The following is a 24,959-nucleotide window of genomic DNA, read 5'->3' on the forward strand; positions in this document are numbered from 1 at the left end:
GATTATTTATTTTTTGTGTTTTCTTGGGTATAGTTAACCTCTTTTGGTTGGAAATTTCCATCTGTCACCTTCTGTATGTCTGGATTTGTAGATAGATATTGCTTAAATTTTTTTCATGAAAAATCTTATTTTCTCCATTTATGGTAACTGAAATTTTGTTGGGTGTAGTAGTCTGGGCTGCCAGTGGTGGTCTTTTAGAGTTTGAAGCACATCTGTCCAGGCCTTTCTGTCCTTTAGAGTCTTCATTAAGAAGTCGTGTGTAATTCTAATAGGTCTGCCTTTATATGTTACTTGGTCTTTTCTCCTTGCTGCTTACAATATTTTCTTTGTTCTGTATGTTTAGTGTTTTGATTATTATGTGCCAAGGAGACTTTCTTTTCTGGTCCAACCTACTTGGTGTTGTGCTCCTTGTACTTTGATAGGCATCTCCTTCTTTAGGTTAGGGTAATTTTCTTCTATGATTTTTGTTGAAAATATTTTCTGTGCCTTTGACCTTTATTTTTTCTCCTTTCTCTATTCCTTTTATTTTTAGATTTGGTCTTTTTATAGTGTCCCAGATTTCCTGGCTGTTTTGTGTCTAGAGTATTTTTAGAGTTAACATTTTCTTTGGCTGGGGTATTCATTTATTTTATTGTGTCTTTAGTGCCTGAGATTCTCTCTTCCATCTCTTGTATTCTGTTGATGAAGTTTGCCTCTGGTTCAAGTTCTTAAGTTTTTTATCTCCGGATTTCCCTCAGTTTGGGTTTTCTTTATTGATTCCATTTCTACTCTCTGGTCTTATATTGTTCTACTCATTTTCTCCCACTGTTTGTTTGTTTGCATAGATTTCTTTAAGGGATTTATTAATTTTCTCTTTAAGTCCCTCTATGACATTCATAAAGACTAATTAAATGTCTGTTTTTTGTGCTTCAGCTGTGTTACAGTATCCATGGCCTGCCGTGGTAGGGTTGCTGGGCTCTCATGGAGACATGTTGTCCACTTATTGTGGTTTTACACTGACATCTAGGCATCTGGGAATGGGATGACTGTAATTCTAGGTGCTCCTATCTGGCCTTCCCTTTGTTATGTGGGTGTTTTGATCCTTGCTTTCTGTTGCCCTTTCTGTTCTTAGGAGAGAGTGCTGGCTGTGTGTTTCCTGGTTATCTGGGGTCCTGACAGTGTGGCCTCTGGAGATTCTGTGTAAAATATGTCTATGTATTGGGAGCTGACACTTAGGAATGGGGATAGTATAGAAGATGATTAAGGGGATGCACTGGAGGGAGGGAAGCTACATTCCACCAGAATCTGCTTAGTCCCCTGTGAATAGGTTAGGGTGGGGCAGAGTATGAGGAGAGGCCACAACAGGTAGACTACTACAGAGCTGGGGATGAGCCTGGGGATTGGATTTGGAAGAGCAGTAGGAGAGGTGAAAAGTCTGAAATTACCCTCCTTGCTTCCCTCAAGAATGTCATACAGTCTTTTTTCATTATATTCACCCTTCCCCCAACTCCTCCCTATCTACCCAACATTTACTCCTTTTTCCATTATTTTTTATTAATTATCATTATATATTATATAATTAATTAAATTTTATTACAATAAATAACTATTTAATTAATAACTATTTAATTGAAAATATTACTAATTTTTAATTCCATTAAGTCCAGTTTTTGTTGGCCAACTACTCTTTGTAATGGGGCCTGGAATGTGGTTGCCGTACCAGGGGTCACACCATGAAAGAAAGCTGACCTTTCCTCTTAGAGCAGCTATGCAATGCCAATAGCTTCTCAGGTTCTTGTGCCTACCTCCCTGGCTCCATGCTGGGATTTCATCTGACTTGCATTGTATGGGTCTTGTGCAAGCTGTCATAGAGATCCTATGAGTTTATGTGTGCATCTGCTCTGTTGTGTCTGGAAAACACTGCTTCCTTAAAATCATCTACCACATTTGGCTCTTACAGTCTTTCCACACCCTCTTCTGAAAAGATCGTGAGCCTTGTGGGGAGGGGCATGATCAGGATGTCTCAGCGAGGGTCGAACACTCTACAGGTTCATATTCTTTGCATACTAAGTAGATGAAGATACCAACCCAGAGCTTTGTACATTCTAAGCAAGTACTCTACCAACTGATCCAGCTTCCTCATTGGTTTGTGTATTTTTTTCTTTTTATTTACTTCTTCCTTTAATATTTCATCCTGACTGCAGTTTCCCCTCCCTCCCCTCCTCCAAGTCTCTCTCCCCAACCTCCCCTTTTTCCCTGGCTCCATTCTCCCACTTCACTTTCCCTCAGAAAAGAACAGGTCTTCCAGGGACATCAACCAAATATGGCATAACAAGCCACAATAAGGCCAGGTACACATTCTCACATTAAGGCTGGTCAAGGCAACCCAGGAGGAGAAAAAGGGTCTCAAAGGTAGGCAAAAGAGTCAGAGCAGCTCCACTTCCACTGTAATCCCACAAGAACGCCGAGCTAAACAACCATAACCTGCATGCAGAAGACCTAGGTCAGACCCCATATAGGCTCCCTGAGCGCTGAGAGCCCCCTTGAGTCCCAGTCAGTTGACTCTGTGTGTGATGTTCTTGTGATGTCCTTGACCCCACTCGCTCCTCCAATCCTTCTTCCTCCTCGTCTGCTGGTTGTTTGCTTATTTTTAAGAGCAGAAGATTTTTTTAATTAAAAATATATTTTATTTTAGAGTGTGTGTGTGTGTGTGTGTGTGTGTGTATGTGTGTGCCATAATGTGCATTCATGTAGAAGACAAGTCAAAGGAGTCAGTTCTCTTCTTCCACCATGAGGGTTCTGGGAAATCAAACTTAGATCAAAGGCATAGAGGCAAGCCCCTCTCTATGTAGAATCACCTCACTTGCCCTATTAAGTTTTTTTTAAGAAGGCAGAAGAATGGGTCAACAAGTGGCCCTTGACTCTGACTGTCCAACTACTACCAACACTGGGTAGTGGGGAAGTGGTGGAGAGAAAGGTTACCAATGCTATTTCTTGTCTACCAGTGGCCCCATTCTCTCTGTTCCCCTTTCCATGAACAGGATCAGAAAATGTCCCTTAGTCTTAATCTGTGCCAAGTTTGGATACTCAGAAGTAGAGGCTGGTGTCAGGGGTATCCTCTGTTGCTCAGGAGGGCACAGACCTGGGTTGCAGTGTCAGCTTGTGTAATACCTTCCATCTTATTGTCCAGGCTTCAGACCAGCTTCCAGTGGGCACCGATCCTACCTCTCCATCCTGTTAATAAGACCTTACTGATGGACACAGGTTTACTGACTGCAGCAGTCTCCTTGGGAGCTATAATCCTGTTTCTGATTGATCCTAGCAGGAACCTGGGCTCCATGGGTGAATGCAATACAGATTTTGATGAGCCAGGTGGAAGATAGGCAGAGGATCAGGACACCTTAAGAAACTTGAATATAATAATTTGCTTTTCTCTAGTGAAGAAAGGCATGGGACAGGGTGGTACCCTGAGGCACCTTGGCTTTGTCACCTGGGTCAGAGAGCTTTGTGAGGATAACCATAATCTGACTTTGCCTTTAGCCACTTCTCACCACTTGCCAAGTGACCTTGACTCCAAGAAGATCCTGTTTATCATTAATGGTGTTCCTACCATTAAAAATCTTCTAACCCTCGGGGCAGATCATATCCATCTCCAAAGAATCTTATTCTGGCAATAGACATGTGAATATCTTCTGCCCATATGGAGTGTCATGAACAGCATACTGACAAGTTTAAAGATTGGAAATACCTAGTGAGATCACTAGGACTTGGTAACCTATCTCCCCATGCCACCCACAACCTTGGAGGCCAGGAGCTTGATAATTCATGTACCCTGAACCTCTGTAAGGCCCAGTCTCTGTGTTCCCATCACTGGCTTGCCTCTTGTGTCTCAAAAGTTCTAAGCAACCTTCATTTTTTTAAAAAAATTACCTCAGGTCTTTGCATCAGCACCAAACTTGGCAGACTTGTCTAAGTGTCTTTTGAATTTAATGCAGTAGCCACAAAAATGCTTGGGAAACCTCTTGGGTACAAGGTAGGGTCTGTAGGCTTCCATCTTCCTTCTCAATCTTTATGTCTTCTCATCATCACATGGCCTCACCCTTGTGGCCTGTGCCTGCATGATGATGCTGATGATGGAGGAGGAGAAGGAGGAGAAGAAGAAGAAGAAGAAGAAGAAGAAGAAGAAGAAGAAGAAGAAGAAGAAGAAGAAGAAGAAGAAGAAGAAGAAGAGGAGGAGGAGGAGGAGGAGGAGGAGGAGGAGGAGGAGGAGGAAGAGGAAGAGGAAGAAGAAGAAGAAGAAGAAGAAGAAGAAGAAGAAGAAGAAGAAGAAGAAGAAGAAGAAGAAGAAGAAGAAGAAGAAGACACAATTCCCAGCCTGCCATAGCCTGAAATACCAACCATTGTATTAATTTCAGATATCTTGGCTTCTCAGTAACCAGGGACAATAATAGTGGCCTTCCATGGCCTTCACTGGAACTTCTCCAACTACAGCAATAGGCAAGTGCCCCTCAGACATGACACTACAGCCTGGGGTACAAGGAAATTCTTTGAGGTACCATATGTGGCATTGGATTCTTGGGAGGCAAAGAACAGCAGCTCAGATAAGAGGGTCTGCTGGAGTCTGGATTTGAGGCTAGGGATGATGAAGAGGGGTCAGCCTTGCTAGTGGATTTTCAGCACGAACATGCAAGGTCGGTGTGTTCAATAGAGAGCTCTGGCTTCCTGGCAGAGAGTGGGCATGTTCAGCTGCAGGTGGGACCCCAGGAAGAGGGAATCTGCCAGACCCTGGTACTCAATAGATGCTCCAGACTGTGCTACAGAGCTAGTTCAAGTCAAAAGAGAGTCTAAATTAGTCTCTAGAACCAAGACTGCTCATTTCCTTGCATGCTCTTAGCCTGGAGCAGTGGCTTTTGAAATGGCTTTCTGGGACCTGATGCTGCTTCACCCACAGGTAGTTCCATCCTTGAGTGAGTTTGGGAGTCTCCCATAATAGTACTAGTATTTGTGTGTGTGTGTGTGTGTGTGTGTGTGTGTGTGTGTGTGTGAGACAATCCTTGTTAGCAGACCAAAGCTTTTCAGAAGACCCATATTCTCCTCTGCTTAATTCAGTGTTGGTGAAATGGGGTACCCACAGAACACATTCACATATGAATTGTTTGGGAAACACTGGGTAAGCTTTCTGCCCCACATTGGGGTGCTGTTCTTGGAATCTAACACAGCTGGAAGGTTGAAATGAAGGCAGACTACCCACTGCACTGAGTGCATGGCTTTGGGGCATGTCTAAGGCTGGAGGGAGCTCCTGTTTAGTGGGCTTCTATTGGCTACTTTTCCTGTTGGCATTCTAAAATACTAGGAGCCAAAACAACTCGAGGAAGGAAAGGCTTATTTCGACTCCCCCTTCCAGGGTAGATAGCTCATCATTACAAGGACAGCATAATGGCAGTCGCTAGAGGTAGCTGGTCATATTACATCCACAGGCAGGAAGCAGAGAGTAAGCATTAGCGCCCAGCTCATTTTCTCCCTTTTAGTCAGTCCAGGACTCCAGCCCAAAGAAAGCTGCTGTTCACAGTTAAGGTGGGTCTTCCTACATCAATCAACCTACTGTAGGTGATCCCTCGGAGCTGTGCCCAAAGGCTAGCCCATTCTAGATTCTATCAAGCTGGCAATCAGTATTACCCATCCCAGGGCTCCCTGGTGGGAAGCTCCCGCTTCCAGCTGGGGCTATGAGAGAACTCAGCTTCACCTGCAGAATGTGGGGATAGTTGCTGTCTGCCTGCATTCAGAGAGGGAGATGTGATTGCGACAATGCATTTGGCAGTCCCAATGATTCATGATGTCCAGGGAGCCTCTGACAGTGCTGGCTTCTTCTCAGCCAAAAGAAATTGCCCTGGGCTAGCAGTGGCACCAGCCTGGGATACTTGGCACAGAGTGCTGTGCTTCCCTCTCTCTTAGTTCCCCCCTCCCTCCCGCTCTCGTCCCTTCAGCAGCAGCCCCTGGGGTCAGACACACAATGGGGTGTGTGTGTCTGAAGAAGTACTGGCTTGGGAGTTCTGTCCTCATGCATTGTGGGGCTAGGATATGCCCTCTCTGGTGAAAGGGCTGGAGGAAGGGTTGCAGACATGTGTGTACAGAACAGAACAAACAAGTAGGCGGTAGAGTTATAAAACCAGGATATGTTTTATTAGCTAATAAGATGCATCTGCTTTTATTAAAGAGAGAGCCAAAGCGGAAGGGAGGTCTAGGGACTGACTCCCGAAGGGGCACAGAGAGGCTGTGAGCCCACTCACTGGCCACAGCTGTGCCCTGTATTGATGCCCTCAAAGCCTTTCTCTCCTTGTCTCAGTTCCTCCTTAAACCTCTTACTCATGCCCAAGTCTAGTCAAGATGCCCCAGGGTTACACCTACGAACCTGCAGCACTACTGGGGGGCGGGGGGGGGGAGGAGAGCTGTCATTGACTCAAAGGTGGACAGGGGAGCCCATGCCAGACAAAAGACAGCGACAGGAAGAATTTCTGAGCTTAATTGGCAATTATCCAACAGACAAAAACACTGTACTTTTTCTTTTTTCATTAAAAAAAAAATCCGTGGGTTCAGCACGTAACCCTCGGAGGTGAAACTCCCAGAACTACCCCTGGTGTGTGTGTGTGTGTGTGTGTGTGTGTGTGTGTGTATGTGTGTTGCCACCATCCTAGCAAGCACTCACTGAGCATCCTGGAGTGGGAACTGAGCATCTTTCCCAAGAGAATGGGGACTAGGGATGCAGGCAGAATAGTCAGGACTCAGGTTCCTCTCCAAGGAGTCAAAAGACATTCAAAAACTGGGTTGTGCGATGTGGACAAGAAACTGGGATCCTGGAGGAAACTCTGGAAAGAAGCCCGGGGACAATGGGTTCTAGATGGGAGTAATTCTGTGGTCTTGGACAGGAAGCCTTTCCTTCACCTATAAAACAAACTGAAGTGCCTTTCCGTCTTTCCAAAACGCTGTGTGGAACTGGAGCTTCTCTGCGCAAAGCCTGGACTCCAGTCATCGGAGCTCAGCCCATCCCCCACAGCTCCTGCACTTGTCTTTGGGGACAGCTTGGACCTCGCTGCAGTCTGGTTGGCTCAAACGTGGGCAGATCTGTGGGTCGGAGTCTAGCGCCCCCTGGTGGCGCCGAGATGCACAAGCCCTATCGGACCTCTTGCTGGCCCGACGGTCAGGCCATGACTCAGGGTGCCACCGCTGCCAGAGCAGCGGGAGGCCTGACTGGGGTTCCGTCGTAGGCTGAGCCACAACTCAATTAATTACCAGCTGCTGGGAATCTTTGTTGCTCGCTTGTGGTGACTCACTCCGCAGCCAGGCTCCCTTGCAAAGCACGGGGGCCTTGGCTTCCAAAATGAATTTTGGGGAGCGCACCTGCTCAGGTGGAGCTCCCCATCCGGGTACCAGGAAGACCACACGAAGACTTGACTGGTCAGGAATAGCTCACAGCGCTTGATGCCCTTGCCCTGTGGTGCAACCATGATCCTTTAAATTGGGTGAAAGCTTTTTACCTGGGAGCATACATGAAGCCCCTAGTCCACTGGGCTATGCGTCTGGGTAGACAGAGGCTGGGGCATGGTCTAGGAGGCCGAAGAACACAGGGTTTCTAAATCTCTGAACTCTTTCAACAGCTGGGGACGATTCACAGGCTGCTCCTATCTCCATGGACAGCTTCTAGCTCTCGCCTTTTAGCTGTTGCTTGGTGGTCACCAGATCTCTTCATCAGCGTCCATGGCTAGGGACAGAGAAGATAGCCTGGTCGAGGAAACCAAAGCCCGGGGTCTCAAAAGTGTGTTTCTGTCTGTCCCAGTCCGCAGCAGCACTGCTCTAGGGGAGCTTTGTGAGCGAGAAAACCTCTGGGCAACCCAAAGAGGATGGGTGGGTGGGGAACCCAGAAGACCTAAACAGGAATTCTGGCTTCTTCCTTAAACGCAAAGGCTAGTAGCTCCCTGGCCAGATCCTCCTGTTCTATTTCCAAGCCTTAACCTGGAGGGTGCCTCGCAGTGGCTCGCCGGGGGCGGGGGCGGGGGGTGGTGGTGGTGGTGTTCCTGCGCTCTGCTCCTCAGCAGAGGAATCAAGAAATGAACAGTGAAGAAGTGCGCGCACTGGGGGAAGTGGGGATAAGGGGGGGGGGCGGGCGGGGAAGCTACAGCTGGAGAGGGGAAATGAGAATTCCCGTCCATCCTTTCTTGAGGTGTAACTCTTAAAAGTGGTGGTCTGCGCTATTCGCCAGATCTCTAGGGAAAAGTAGCGGGGGACGGGGGTAGCAGGTGCAAGACCACCCAGGACACAGCCACCATCCGAACTAAGGAGGCTGTCAAAACGCCAACAGTCTAGAAGGCAGTATCTAGTAGGGCGCTGCTGAGCCAGGTGGCTGCTGCAGCTGGACGTGTGTGTGTGTGTGTGTGTGTGTGTGTGTGTGTGTGTTACAAGGGGGAGAGTGTGGCCACTGCTGTTGCACTCTCCAGTGCGCATAGCCCCTTCCTCTTCTATTCCCAACTCTCCCGGTTTTTGTTGTTGTTGTTTCCCCCGATAAAAGGTTAATCTGTCTCCACTGGCCAAATTCGTTTCTCATCCCCAACTGCAGGGCCCTCAAACTCTCTCTTCACTTTGCCAAGGTTGGGTGCGCTCTTAGGGGAGCAGTACTTTTTTAGAAGGAAGCCACTTCATCCCCATCTCAAACCCTCTAGCGGCTGGCCGCCCATCCCCGAACCCTAGCGGCACCTAGTTCAACCCCTCTCCTTTTCTCTCTCTCTCTGGCCATCACTCCTGGGCTCCTTCATGTGCACCCTGCGCAGTACCAGGTCTGCTGCAGGAGCTGCCACTGCCGCCTCACCAGCTGGCTGGGGACCAGGAGGGAGGTGGCGCGACCCAGAGGCTGCAGGAGGGAGGGAGGGAGGGAGAAAAGAGAGGAGGGAGGGAAGCCAATCCTCGGAGTAGCCTGCCCCCCTCCCTCCCGCCGGAGCGGGGCCGTCAAACGCAAACACGCGCGCACGCACACCCGCGAATACATACACTCGGGCTCCCTCCGGCGCGCACGCACAGCGCCTCAGGCAGACCAGAGCGGCGGCTGCCTCTCTGGACTCCTGGACGCCAGAGTCTTAGGATCCTCGGGCAGCTGATGCGCCTTTGCCTGTCCCTATCCCTACCCTTCAGTTCCTCCAGGGCTGCGGGACCCCTCCCGCCGCCGCCGCCACCTCGCCCGCCACCCGGCGAGGAGCTGGCTGGCCGGCCGCTGCCACGCAGTTCCCTCTTCGTCCCCGAGGTAGCTCCGTCGCGGCTCCTGTCTTGGGCTTCGTCGTGTTCCTGAGCTTCAGAGGCTGAGCAGAACAAACTTCGCAGATCGGCTGTCGCGCGGCGGGCACCCCGCGTGCCCCGCGCGCCCAGGTGGGCACGGGGCTTTTGGATCTTGGGGCATCGGGTTTCCTCGCCCGTTGCCCCTGCTAGATAGACTTTATCCCTGCTTGCAGGGATTCTAGAGACTCCTTCACTTAGCAAACTTTCTATTTCCCCCTACCCAAGGGGGGTGAAGAAAGCTAGAGGGAGAAGCAGGTCCCCGCGGGGCAACCGCCACACTGGAGGCGATTAGCTGGGCCCCGCTAGCCGGGGAACGCATCAGGGATGGGGAACCCCTCCCTGGGTCTCCCTCTGTCCCGGCTACCGATCCTGCCCCAACCGAGCCCGCAGGCTCGAGGGGCGAGGTGCCCAGGACCAGGCAGCCCGCGCGGAACGAGCTTGGCCCATCCATCCGCACGACCATCCGCACTGGGGCAAACCGCTTGACCCAGGCCTGGCATAGGGTGTCCCGGGTCCAGGATCGCTGGCCTCCGCGCCAAAGCAATGTCATCAACATGTCCACCATCTCGCGTGTCCCGGTGGTGATCACCACGCCCGCGGACCCCCCTGTGTACGCGGAATCCGTTGCACTGGGTGCTCCTGAAGAGCCCGCTGTGCCCGCGGAACCCGCTGCGCCGGCGGAACCCGCTGCGCCCACGGAACCCGCTGCGCCCGCGGAACCCGCTGCGCCCGCGGAACCCGCTGCGCCCGCGGAACCCGCTGAGCCCGCGGAACCCGCTAAGCCGGCGGAACCCGCTGCGCCCGCGGAACCCGCTGCGCCCGCAGAGTCAGTCGAGCCTGCCGAGCCCGGGGCGTCCGCTGGTCCCGCAGAATCCGCAGAGTCCGGGGAGCAGGGTGAGGTCGTTGAGTCCCAGGAGCCCGCGGCACCCGGGGAAGCCCCTCAGCCTTCAGGTGGTGAAGTTCGTGAGAGTGATGATGCCCAAGAGGAGACCGAAATTTCCAACATCAGCTGTGGCATCTGCTGCTACCACCGCTTGCAACTTCGACTCCATCGTAGAGGAGGCTTGGTCAGCGCCGCGCTGCATTGGGATTCTCGTGGTCTGGTTCAACTTCCCTTTAGCATCTCCTTCTTCGCGGCCATGAAGCGGCAGAACGTGCGTACCCTGTCCTTGATCGCCTGTACCTTCACCTACCTGCTGGTCGGTGCCGCGGTGTTCGACGCCCTCGAGTCGGACCATGAGATGCGCGAGGAGGAGAAACTTAAAGCCGAAGAAGTCCGTCTCAGAGGCAAGTACAACATCAGCTCCGATGACTACCAGCAGCTGGAGCTGGTAATCCTGCAGTCTGAGCCCCACCGCGCTGGTGTCCAGTGGAAATTCGCCGGTTCCTTCTACTTCGCCATCACTGTCATCACAACTATCGGTAAGGAATGGGTGTGCCGCCACCGGGCTCGGGGGAGACACGGGAGGGGTCCAGGAGATGTAGCGCACACGGAGCAATGCTGAGGTGGGGGTGGGGGCTTCCCAGGTTTAAGACAGACCCTGTTTCAGTGTCTCATCCCTCAGGGGCATGACCTCACTCTTCCAGGGGACCCTACCTGGTGCCCCAGACTCCTCTGGTGTTTGGGCCAGGCTTGGGAACTCGCAGAGTCAGTGCTGTTGTCTTGAGGGTGGAGGCGCCACTTTTGCGAAGAGTGGAGCTCTAAGAATAATCCCACAGCCGAACACCCACCCACCTAACGCCCCAGTGTTGGCTGCGCTTCCTTGAGTGGGTTCCAAGCCTTAAACTTACTATCTCTTGGGAAATTTGGGACAAAGCTGGCGGGACATCAAGGTGACAGGAGGTTGTTTATGGAGCTGTATGTAGGAGGGGGGTGGTACTGGTCCTTCCTCACCTGGGGACCTTTTGAGATTTCAGCACCCAATATCCTTCTATTGGGTTGCCGAGAGAGTGTTAGGTCCTGAGAGAAGAGTTTTCTCTTCTATGGTTGGGGTGGGGGTGGCAGCAGGTGACCTGCAATGCGGTCCTGGTGGGTTGGATGTGGGGGTGCTTGTTTGCCCTTGTGGACTGGGACTGTGGACCAGAGGAGTCTGGATGTTGTTTGAAAACTGGGGGAGTTTAACCCTTTTTGGGAAAGAGTCCATCTAGTACAAGATGAGACTGCCTGTATGTAGCTTCCCTGATTCACACAGGTTATGGTTCAGAGGTCAGTCTCTGCTGGATGGATCCCTATGACTGCATCCCCACTGAAGCTGGTGGTTGGGAGACACCCCTGGATTTGCACATGGAAACCTGTGGGAATGGGAAGACCAGACTTTATCCCAGGGGATGTGGTAAATACCTTTCTGGCAGGAGGCAGAATGGTGTCTCTGGCTGGTCACTTGCCCTGTCTTGGCACAATACCTTGGTCCATCTCTTTGGATCGGTAAGAATCAGAATGTGGACTCAAATGTGTGCCCCTGTGTCCTGATACGAAACCCTCTTCACTTATTTCCTTTTCTGGATCTCCCCTCGAATTTTCCCATGCATTTTTAATTTAAAATTTTTTTTTTTTAAATCTGAAGAGCTCTGTGCTGTTGGGGCGGGGGGTGGGTACAGAGGATTTGAGGGTGCCAGCCATATGCAACAGGAAGCACCAGCCTGGGACAGCCTGTCTTTCCTTCTTGTTTGAAAGACTTTTTGAGGGTTGCTTTATTTAAATATGTAAGTTTTCATGTCTGGGGAAAAGGCATCACCTTTATGTTACTCATATAACATAAAGGACATGCTGGCCCTGCTGGCCCCAAAGCCCCCGCCCCACCCCCACCCTGTGGCATTTCCAGGTTGGAAGAGAGGCCACTGGTCACTGCGTCATTTCTGTCTTTGAACTGTCATGGTGATATATGGATGTGTTCTGGGGACAGGTATATTTTCAGGAAGGCAAGAATATTGCCTGTGACACGGAGAGAGGGGAGAAATCTCATGGTGCCCTTAGCGTGCCTTTTGTGCTCTGGGTTTGGAACAGAGACTTTGGTTTTCAGGCTAGTTCCCTGTGGCAAAATCAGCATAGAAAACTGTTGACTACTCCATAGAGGTGGGTGACACTGTGAGAGGGCTGGGTTTGTTAAAAACAAGCATTGTCATGTTGCCACATTTCTTAAAAAAAAAACAAAATAAAACAAAACAGTAAGTGGTCTTGAGGTAGCTTGCACTAACCATTGATATGACTGGCAGTTCTGGACATAAGCGTCTAATGTTTGAAACTCCAAAGAAAATGGTGTAGACAGAAGAGGAGCAAATGCAACTGTTGTCCTGGCCCCTAGAGAAGGATGCTGCCATCAGTATAGGATCAGGGCCACTTGGGAAAGAGGAAAATGATGATTTCTCTAATTTCTTTTATTGGGTTTTCTACTGAGTTTTTGAAAGGTTGAAAACATACACAAGTACATACCTGTGCTTGTGTGTGCATACATACACATACATACATCCACATTCTCATGCATATTCATATGCATGCATACATACATTTACACACATGCACAGACAGACACACACACTCTCACATACATGCACATATGTATGCACTCGCATATATACACACTCACATGCATACATACACATGGACAAGTACATAAACACATACATACATAAATAAACATACCCACTTGCAAGCACATTTGCATACATGCAAACACACACTTGTAGCAGACACACAGTTACAGATACATTCATATATACAGTCATATGCATGCAGATACACATGTATAGGTATACAAACATACATACATACATAATATATACATACATATACCCACTTGTATGCACATTTACATGTAGAAAGAGACATAAGCATACATATACATTCACATACATTCACATATGAGTGTATACTCATATGCATGCACATACACATGCATAGTCATATACATATGCATATACACACATATACACATATGTACATACACATACACATTTGCATTCACATTTACACACATGCAGGCAATGTAGCCATACATATATACATACTTGTAAATATACACATACTCAAATATATTCATATATACATGCATAGGCACACACAGGTGCACACATAGACATACTTGAATCACACATACAAGCACACATACACACATAAGCTCACATGCATGCGCACGCGCGCGCGCGCGCGCACACACACACACACACACACACACACACACACACACACCTGAAGGCAGCTGAGCTTGTGTGAGAAGCCTAGAATCTGGAGCCTTCCATGCAGGAAGACTACAGTGATGCCATTTTCTGATTTCCAACCTCAGTTTCCTCACCTTGTAGACGGGCTATTATATAGTAACCACTTGACAGGCTGCCTTTTATCATCAGCCATGGGCATGTAGGATCACTCCACAGCCCTGCACATTGAAGCACTTAGTAGATGCCAAATCTATACTCCTGTTTTGGGCTGACTGAGTCTCATGGTGTCTGGTTAGAGAACTATAGGAAATAAAACACCTTCGCAATTCATTTTGGTTTTTTTTTTCTTTTCCTTTAAAAATATAAGTAGAAGTGAAAGTGCTTTTAGGACTAAGAATAAAAAGCAGCCCAAGCCGTGGTACCATAGGAATTGTCTTTTATTGGGCAACGATATCAGCAAGTGGGCTTCATTGTCACAGCTACCCCTTTTTGCCTGACTTTGAGTGATTTCTTGGGTGTGTGCACATCGCCTTTGCACCCAAGACTCTGGTTGTGGCAGGAGCCCCTGGAGCAGGCTAAGGAGCATTGCGTCTCAGATGTAGCTTTAACTCACTCTTTGGAATGGAGTTTCAAACCATGTGTAATTACCACTTTATTCTGAATCTGTAACTATGCTTTCATGGAAGACTTTGGACCAATATGTCAACTCCAGCCCTGGCTGTCTGGGAGTCCTGTGCATGACAACTGCCCTTTCACGTTGCTCTCATGTTGCAGATCTCTTGAATGGAGTTTTCCTGGTTGGTTTTGAACTTGGGTGAGAGCACCCTTTCTTGTAGCCCACTGACCTGATTGGCTGTGCAGTGGGGACCTAGGCAAGTGGGGGAAGTAGACAGTGCTGAGCAGAGTCTACATGGGTCCAGGGGATTTATTGGACTTTTTTCTGCTTGGGGATGAGGTCTTGGAGCTTGCATAATATATGACTGGTATAAACTTATCACCTCCCACAGTGGGAGGTTCAAGCTAAAACTGTCTCACAGTCAGCCTCTTTGCAGAATGTACCAGAGACGGGACTTTCATCTCTCTGTTTTTTTACTGTCTAACGTCTGTGGTCTAGGTTGGTTACCTTTAGGATTATTAAAAAGGAAGACACCAGATACCATCTGCCAAGCTGTGGAGGACAATTTAAAGGCTGGTTTATCATGGAGGAAGGAGGGTGGGCTTGTGGGATTTTCTCTCTAGCTACAGTTTTGAGGAACAGGGAAGAAGCACACACTTTCCTGACTCTCTGAGTCATTCTGAAACTGAGGTTGCTGTCATAGGAGTGAAGGCCACTGTTTTAGGACTGGGGTCTGCAGAAAGAGGCGGGACCTGCTGAGAGGATCCCTAGGGGTTCTTCCCTGTTCTAGACAGACATCAAATTCCTTCCCAAGTCAGAAGCAGATTACTGAACAGACTTTTCACAAAATGGACAGCATTCATCACAGATTTTGAGGTGGTTATGAGCCACATTCACGGCAAGCACCTGCTCTGACTTGCTTGTGCTGCCTGCTTTAAGACCCTGGGGACAGTATAGATGACAAGATAAAGTCTGGCCTCCAGAGAAGGTTCTGGAAGCCCAGTGTGGTAGTCCAGTGTGAATCAAGCACAGCTAAGCTCAGCGAGAGTCTTTACCTGTCCTGTGCCATTCACCGGGCTAAACACACACACACACACACACACACACACACACACACACACACACACACACACTCTCATGAATGCATTCACAGAATCCTTACACACATGTGTGTATGTACTTGTACACACATACACATGCACACTTACTTATACATGGCATCCTTACACACACATGTACACACATACACACTTACTCACACATAGCATGCTTACACACATGCACACACATATGCATAATACCCTTTCACATACACATATACACACATGCACACATATGCACACATGCACATACATGCACACAGATGCACATAGCATCTTTAAACACACATTCACACACATTCAAATACATACACACAGCACCCTTTCAAATACACACACACACACACACACACAAGTATAGCATCTTTATAAACATTTGCATGCATGCACTTGTGCACTAATACACACTTGCACATGAACACTCATGCACACATACCCAGAATCCTTACACACATATATACATTTACTCATAGCAGCTTTACACCCCCATGCAACACCCCCATGCACAGCATCCTTTATGCAAACATACACACTCACACATAAGAACAACATCCTTACACACATGTGTGCATGCACTTGTGAAACCATACACACACATGAGCACTCATGCATGCATACAATGAATCCTTACACACACACAGACACACACACACTCACACAGCATCCTTATGCACACATGCATACACATGCACATTTACACATAGCATTCTTTACACACACATGCACAGCATCCTTTTACAGACATACACACACAAGCACAGCATCCTTATACACATAGGTGCATGCACACTTACTCACACATGTACAGAATTCTTATTCGTGCACACTCACTCAAACAAGACATCCACACACACATGTGTACATGCGCTTATGCACTCATACACAAATACACACTCATGGATACATTCATAGAATCCTTACACATGCACACACACTTATTTACACATTCTTATACACACATGCATACAGATACACAGCATTCTTTCACATATGTGTGCATGTATTTGTGCACACATACACAGATGCACACCCATGCATGTATGCACAGAATCCTTACACACACACACATGTACACTCACACAGCATCCTTACACATACATGCACACACATGCATAGCATCCTTTCACACCCACACATACACACTCACACACACAAGAACAACATCTTATACACATGTGTGCATCCTCTTGTGCACTCATATACACATGAACACTCTTGGATGCATTCACAGAATCCTTACATATACATGCACACTCACTTACAAACCTCATTCTTATACACACATGCTCACACATGCAAGCATCCTTTCACACATACATACACACTCACACACACAAGCAAAGGATCCTTATACACATGTGTATGTACTTGTGTACACATACATACATGCACACTCACTCACACAATGCACACACATATGTACACTCACTTACACAGCATCTTTACACACACATGCATAGCATCATTTCACACACACAAACTCACATACACAAGCCCAACATCTTAAACACATTTGTGCATGCTCCTATGCACTCATACACACGAACACTCATGAATGCATTCACAGAATCCTTACACACGTGTGTATGTACTTGTACACACATACACATGCACACTTACTTATACATGGCACCCTTACACACACATGTACACACATACACACTCACTCACACACAGCATGCTTACACACATGCATGCATAGTATCCTTTCACACATACATACACACTCACACACAAGCACAACATCTTACCCACATGTATGCATGCACATGTGCACACATACACACATGTACACTCATGTACACATGTGCAGAATCCTTACACATATGCACTCTCACTCAAACACAGCATCTTTACACACACACACACACACACACACACACACACACACACACACACACACAGAGCATGCTTACCCACCCCAGTTCTTCAAGTGCCACCCTTGCCCTCCTCTTCTCCAGTCAATCTCAGCTTTGTGAATTCTGTTCATTCTTCCTCAGGTCTAAACTGCCTTTTCCCCCTGAACCTACAGTGTCCCACATTGAACTTAGCATAGAATAGGCATCCCACAAAAGACTGCAAAGCTGAAGGTGGATCAATGGGACAGGCTGATGCCTGAGGAATCATGGAGCCTAATATCTCTCTCTCTCTCTCTCTCTCTCTCTCTCTCTCTCTCTCTCTCTCTCTCTCCATCCATCTACTGACCCATGAGCTGATAAGGACACTGCTCTGCTTGAAAGATGAGGAAACTGAGGCAGATAAGGCAATGGACACTAAAGGGGAGGGCACAGAAGAGAATAATGCAAATAGGGTCTCTTTACTTCAGACTATAGCTGGGAAGTCATCCCAAGGGTAATGTGGGTCTATGTGCCCCACCTCACTATTTAGGGAGCCTGCTCAGCCAAACCCAGGTGATGGGTAGCACGGGGAGCAAGAGGGTTCTGAGTTCTCCATATCTATGTGGCCAGCATCTATCATGCCGAGGATGCAGGGGATGCCTGTAGACAGCTCTGCTTCCCTGGATCCTTTCTAGTCCTAGCCTCAGCCATCCTCACTCAGCTCAAGGCTCTCTAGCAACCATCCTGCTTACAGGTACCATGGAGGAAGCAGGGGGCAGGGCTGTTGATTTGGGGTAGCATCACAGACACTTTTCCCTAGATGTGCAGAGATGCCCTGGTGCTCTGAAACAATAATGAAATCAGAGGCAAGGACCCCCCCCCCCCCAAAGGCATCTGCCACATTCACATGCTCTGTTCTGTCTTACCTAACCTAGGAAGACCAGAGAGGGAAGAGTTGGAGCAGGAGGTAAATGTCCTATGGTAGGTGCCCTAATAATGGTTGTCCATGTACTTACTATGGACACCTCTATCTATCCATGTCTATGCACACATGCACTCATTCACTTTGTGACCTCACAGCCACCCAAATCATTCTGCCACTCACCATTGTATCTTGTAATCTTCTGTGGGCCTTGTCATTCATTGCCTCACCCACCCAACACTGTCATCCCTACCCATATATCACTAATTCCCTATTAGCCAGTCATCATCCAGTCCTCGATGCACTTGGACAGTTATTCCATCAGCAAACATCACACTAGTCACCTGCCATCCAGCTTCTTCGATGGATGCGCACTGTGGTCCCTGCACATCAGCATTGGATACCGTGCCACTCCTCTTCTGAGAACCTGTCATTCATTTCCCCACCAGCCACAGTATTGCTTAGTCCTACATGTGCCCACCCTTCATTTCCTATTAGCCACCAGTGAAAACTCACTTCTCTCACTGTCCCACCCACTCTCATATCACCACTCTCCCATGAAACTCCTCTATCTGACACGAGCTCTTGCTTTGTCCTACATTACCTGTCATCAGTTGCCACCTGTGCATTGTTCAGGCTGCTGTACATCTGCCTTCCTCCCCTTTCATCAACCACTGCACCATCAAGTTTTCTACACATATACAATTCCTTCGCACATCTGTCACTGTGTCACTTGAGGAGCCTCCATTCCTCTGTCATTCATTCTTCTACCTGACACTGTAACTATTGCTCAGTTACTGAGCACCTCTTGTCCGTTCCTCTACATTACGATCATGTTCATGGTCTTCCATAGAACAACTCATTTCTGTCTCATTATTGGAGCATTTGGTCCCTCCACCCACATGCCATGTACACCCCCATTCCCTTAGTGCTCCCCTTTCACTACACGTTACTCAGTGCTCCCTGGACTTGCCATCCACTTCTTTATCTCTATCAACTTTCCATTCCCCTTCCTCCCTACCATTATCTCTTCAACTATCTCCTTCTTGCATACTTCTTTTGCACAGTCCTCCCCGCAATTGTCACTCAAACATCCAGCTGCCATCTCATCATTCAGTTCTCTCATCATTCACTTGTCACTCATCCCCCATCCTGTCTTGGTTTGCCTAAGTTCTCCACACTCCCATATCATATCTACCATTGTCTTAGCTTTCCATAATCTCATATACTTTCCCTCTGAGATATCATCACTCACGTGTCTGGGAAGTGTCCATACTTCCACCTGCCATTGTAACTTAGTTCTTTCCACATATCACCCACTTCCTAGGCCACCATCCTCTCAGTCACCTACAGATTGGATATCCATCTCCTCATCTTTTATTGTGTCATTTGAACTTCCAGCTACCTGTCACTCAGCCCTCATCTACCACTGTAACTCTCAGCTCTCTAGCTTCCCTCTTATTCATTCCCCCATTTACCACTGCACCACACATTCTTCCATTCATTTGCTATTCATTTTCTATTAGACCCTAAACCCCTCCAACCTCCATGGCCTCCCTCTGTGTCACTATCTCTCTAAGCCAGTCCATTGTCTCACATGAATTGTTCAGTTCTTGCCCACCCGGCAGTCATTCTCACACCTGCCACTGTCTACTTCATTTCTTCAAGTGCTTCCCATTCATTCTCCATCTGCCAGGGCCCAGGTAGTTCCTCCTCCCACCTGTCTTTTTTTCTACATTCACAATTGTCCCATCAGTTCTTTCTATACTTGTCACTTGTTCCCTGACTACCACAGTGCCATTGACCTTTTATTTTTTGTCACCTAAACATGTCCCTCTTTCTGTTATCCGCCATTGTGTTACTCAGTTGTCTAGCTACCTCCTGTTCATTCCTCTACCCTTCCTTTAGTCACCCACACAGTCCTGTCCTTCTGCTATCTGCTAGTGTATCATCCACTCCTAAATGCACCTGCTATGCACTGTTACATCATTAAATCCTCCTTGTACCTCTCATCTGTTCCCAGACGCACCACATCACTCATGATTCAGGGCACAGACCATCCACTCCACTCTACACCATCAATCCCACTGTCTACCTTGCACCTGTCATTAATCCTCCTATGCATCATTACATCACACAGTCCTTTCATATTCAGTTCTCCTAAGGACTGTCCCTCATCCCCTCTGAGAATTATTAGATCATTTAATCCTCCACACACTCGCCACTCATTTCCCTATGGACCATGCCATCCCCCAGAGTCCCATGTTGTCACTAAAACTATTGCATCACTCAGTCCTCATTGTACCCATCTTCTATTCCCCCTTTATGTCGTGACATCACTTATTCCAAACATCACAACCTCGTTCAGTCCTCCACACAGCTATCATTAATTATCCTATACACCATGAAATCAGTCAGTCCTCCATGACTGTCTCTTCATTTCCCATATCCATCACACCATTCACTCATTCCTGCTCCTGTCATTTATTGTCCTCTTCAGCATCTCATTAGTTCTCTGTGTGTTTGCCATTCCTTCCTCCATGTGCCTGTTGTTCACTCCCCTATACATCATTATGTCACCCAGTTCTCCATGAACCTGTCACTCATTCTAAGCACCAATGATTTCACTCTATCCTCTATGCTCCCACCAATCATCCCTCTGTACACCATTACATCATTCAGTTCTCCGTGCACCTGCCACTCATTCTCTCATGGACTGTTTTGTTACACAGTTCTCCATGTAACCATAATTTATTACCCATCAGCCACTGGATCTTTCAGCCATTCACTTGCTTACCACATTTTCTCCCTTTGTTAAGGTGTCACTGACTCTTCCATGCAATTCTCACAGTTTCCCCATTAGTCCCCATGTGTCACATTATGCTCAATACACCTGTCATCATTTATCACTTTCCAGAATGTCACTCAATTCTTTTTTGAGACAGGGTTTCTCTGTGTAGGCTTGGCTGCCCTGGAACTCATTCTGTAGACCAGGCTGGCCTCAAACTCATGGAGATCCACCTGCCTCTGTCTCCCAAATGCTGGAATTAAAAGCATGCACAACCAATGCCTGACTGTTGCTCAATTATACATGCATCTATAATTCATTCTTCCACTCGTCATTGTATTTTATCATTCATCTCCATTTCTGCAGACGTAGCCTGCATCCCTATCTGAGCCTTAGCCTGCATCCCTGTATGAGCCAGTCATTTCTCCTTTGCTTGCATCATCGCTGTCTGGGCACATCATCCCTTCTCCAACCTTCCACCATATCCTCACTCCTCCATTTGCTATTGCCTCGCCTAGTCCTTTATGCACCTGTAAATCAATCCTTCCTCTGCTCTATCAATATTCTATACACTACCCATTCATCCTTCCATTCATGGTAACACCCCACCACATACACGCTAGCCTTTTATTCTCCTCTCTAACTTTGTCTCATGTCATTATCTCGAGCATCTGATACTGTATCTGTCACTGTCTCCATCTCTTTCCTTTCTACATCTGCTATTGTGTTTGTAAATGTACTCATCCTCCTATCTTCTGGTCTCTTTCTCCTTCATACATGTATCACCAATTTTCTGGCCTGGTGTTTTTCTTATTCCCCCTCAACTCTGCCATTTGTTTTCCTATGCATCTTTGTGTAACCTCATCTTCATCCACCCTCTACTATTATGTTACTTGCTCCTCACTTGCAATGGCCATTGTATCACAATTGCACCTTTCATTTATCTGCTCTTGTATCATTCTGTCATTCAAATACCTGTCATGTTCCTCCAAGTCTCCCTTGTATTCAAGGTTTACTCTACACTCACCATCCACTTCTTTATCTGCTATTAAATTACTAAGATCTTTCATGTCATTCCTTCCCACATTTGCCATGATATCATGCTTTTGGGCACCTGTCATTCATCTAACAGACCCTTCTCTATCATTTAGCCCTCCATGTAGTCATTCCTCCATCACCATTCAATCACTCTGTCCACTTTGATCCTTTCATTCACTTCCACATTTAATAAGACCCTGATGTACCCAGGCAATCCCCCTCACAAACTGGGGTGGTGTTTGAGTCACTTCCTGATTGTTGATTCTGGGTGAGATATGATGGTAGCTGATACAGGACAGGGCAGGAAAAGCTGAGCATGGAGTCCTAGTGTAAGGATGCAACAGGATTTGGGATACTTGTTTAAAAAGACATCCATGGTAGGAGGTCCTAGAGATAAGCTCTTTTCTGACAATACCTGGATGATGAGGAATTCTGGCTGTGGAGAGGGTTAGTATGGTGTTTGTTGGGGACAATGTTCAGGCCAGGAGACCCTAAACACAAAAGAAGTGGAAGCTAATGTGTATTGAGCTACAAAATGAACATTTCATCACTGGGAAGAAGTAGTAAGTGATGGTAGAGAAGGCTTACAGAATATACAAAAATACACTCACTTCTCTCCTTTCACCTTCTTGGTATTGTCCATGCATGCTTCTAGAATCATCCAGCAATTGTACAGTTCTGCTTATAGCATAGAACCCAAGAAACTGAACTGATAAAATAATAGTTGTCTTTGTAAATTGGAAAGCCTGGGTAAGCAAATACCTGCAGAAATTCAGTTTTATATCTTCCAGCTCAGCTATCTAGCTCAAAAGCTCTGATTGGCATATGTGTTTTATTTGGCTCTTACATTGTTCAAAAATATGAAGCACTAGCTAACAACATCTATCAATTTTATTATAGTAGGTTTCCTTGATATTTGCTTTACTACTTAGGAAAGCTTATTTTACTTTATTTAGTTTTATTCCCCCGCCCTAGCTTCAAGTATAAGCCTTTTTCTTTCCGTTAAATACAAAAGGCTATGTGTTGTCCTCTGTTTGCCACTTTGACTGGATCTTATCTTCACCGATTTGTAAAGAATTTGCAAATAAGTGTTTTTCTTACAACCAATGATCTGCAGATGATTTTCAAATAAGCTTTTTATTCTTATAATCAATTATTTATAAATTATTTATGAGTTTGGTTTTTTAAAATTCAATGGTTAAGTGTGTGAGTTGCATGCACATGAAAGCTTGTTACCAGAGAGATTAGAATCATGAGCTTTGAAGCTGATTGTCATAGGCTGTTGCTTGTTGAGCAACCTTGGGCATGAGATTTGACCTCTCTGTGCTTTGGCCTTTGCCATTTATAAGATGTGGAGAATAATAATCACAAAATGGCTGTTAAGGTGTTTGGGATAGTTGGATTTATTTCTTATTGCATTCTAAACATTTAAAACAGCTAACATGTACTATGTGCAATAGTCTATAAGCACATTTCAAATTTACAGTTTCTCTATTTTAAATTTTTTGGGGGGGTTTCTTTGTTGCTAAAAATTTATCTTTTGATGAGTCCTACAACTATTTGAAAACATTTATTTCTTTGTTGTATGTAAAGTTATATACATTTCTATTAGTTTGAACTCACACATGTTTTCTCTTTCAAGAGTTGGAAAAGATTATTGGCTTACACGCACTGAATTTAGCACACAGTGTCTCAGGCTATCATCATATTAACGTGTATGCCTAACTTGTTCACGTGCTCTCTAGGATCACCATTATCCCAGGACCCATCACTCACATACCCCAGTCACTCGGCTCCTTGGATATTTCAATGTATGATCCTTGCTTTATAGTCTGTTCATTGCTATTATTAAGTCTGCTTGGATCCTGAGAGTGTTTCACTAGCATCTCATTAGATGCTTTGCTATTGAGGTTTATCACTGTCTCTTTGAGTCAGGAAAACTGCTTTTCATGCTTTGAAGCTATGTGGTTAGATGCATCCAGGTTCATGCTTGTGATTTTTTTTTTCTTGGTAGAGACAACAAGATTCTTTATTGTGTATGATGCTTTTTATCTGAAGCTTCCTTTCTGTCCTAACGATTCTGGAGTCTGCTTTGTTTCATTAGCATTTGTTATGTGAATGTTAATGTTTTTAGCTTGTTTTTACACTTTTTCTTCTAGGAAGATTTTTGACATGGCTTGTAACAAAAGATACAAATATAGGTATACAGGTGAAAAGTTAGTGTGAAAATCTGGGGATCCGTGCACACTCACCCCTGTAGGAAATGATAGTGCACACTCACCCCTGTAGGATGTGATAGGAGTTCACAGTTTCTTGGATAGAAGGGGCAAGAAGGAAACAAATGCTCTAGGTGCCATCACTAGGAACAAATGGCGCTGAGCTGCACAGGTATGTAGCCTTGTGGCTTTACTGAATGCCATTGCTTTCATACGCGGAACATGGATGAGAACCACGCTAAGCCCAGGATGTGCAAAAACAGGAAAGACCTTGGACTACTCAGGTGAGTGATGCTTCTATCAGTCTTCAGGCCTCACTGCTCAGGATTATTTGGGGCTTAAGCTCCTTTGATATTTCTACTTTATCTTCCCTGACATGATCCTGTGCCAAGCACATTGTTGTTCAAGGCAGAAAGGATGGGAAATGCCAGAAGGGTTATTTTAGCCAAGATTATCCTAACACCTTTCTAGAAGTCCTACCCAATTTTTTTTTCCCTCTCTCTATCCTATAGGTTATAAATGGGTCATATGGCCACATTTACCTTCTCACTTTGAGGTTTAGACTCTGATTATGAAATGAGTCTGAGCACAGGTTTGGCTATTAAATGTGAGGGCTCATGATGGAGCCTTAGGGCTTGCTCCTAAAGGCAAAAGCCACTAGCTGCTGTTTTGCTATCAGGATATCCTCAGGGACCCCATAAAAGTGAGAATAGATGATGGATCCAAAATAGGTGCTGGCAGGGGAGCACCCCTGAGAGTGAAGGGGTGGAGGTGTGAGCAAGAGGAAGCTGGCATCAGGGGAGGACTTTTTAGAGCAGAGGGGAGGATGGTGATCAGGAGGAAGCTGGTGGCAGAGAGTACTTGAGAGTAGAAGGAGGAGGTGAAGGGTGGGTGAACCTCTTTCTGGCGGACTTCTTTTCCTCCTGTTCTCTAGACATCTGTTCTGTACCCCATCCCTCAGGAGAGGACTCAAAAGCTAACAGAATATA

At 46.7% G+C, this 24,959-nt stretch overlaps 1 protein-coding gene across 1 annotated transcript in view; it reads left to right on the top strand.

Annotated features, from left to right (window-relative positions):
- The first annotated feature begins 7,136 nt into the window (after positions 1–7,136).
- Kcnk9 (potassium two pore domain channel subfamily K member 9) overlaps positions 7,137–24,959 on the top strand; it is a 42,819-nt gene continuing 24,996 nt past the window's right edge. Inside the window, exons 1-3 of the mRNA XM_085831545.1 lie at positions 7,137–7,237; positions 9,157–9,265; positions 9,537–10,719. Of these exons, the coding sequence (XP_085687671.1) occupies positions 7,137–7,237; positions 9,157–9,265; positions 9,537–10,719 (1,393 nt within the window). The remainder of the gene's footprint in view (positions 7,238–9,156; positions 9,266–9,536; positions 10,720–24,959) is intronic.

Source organism: Mus caroli, unplaced genomic scaffold (genome assembly GCF_978045245.1).
Source record: "Mus caroli unplaced genomic scaffold, Mus_caroli_1 scaffold_16, whole genome shotgun sequence".
NCBI lineage: Eukaryota > Metazoa > Chordata > Mammalia > Rodentia > Muridae > Mus > Mus caroli.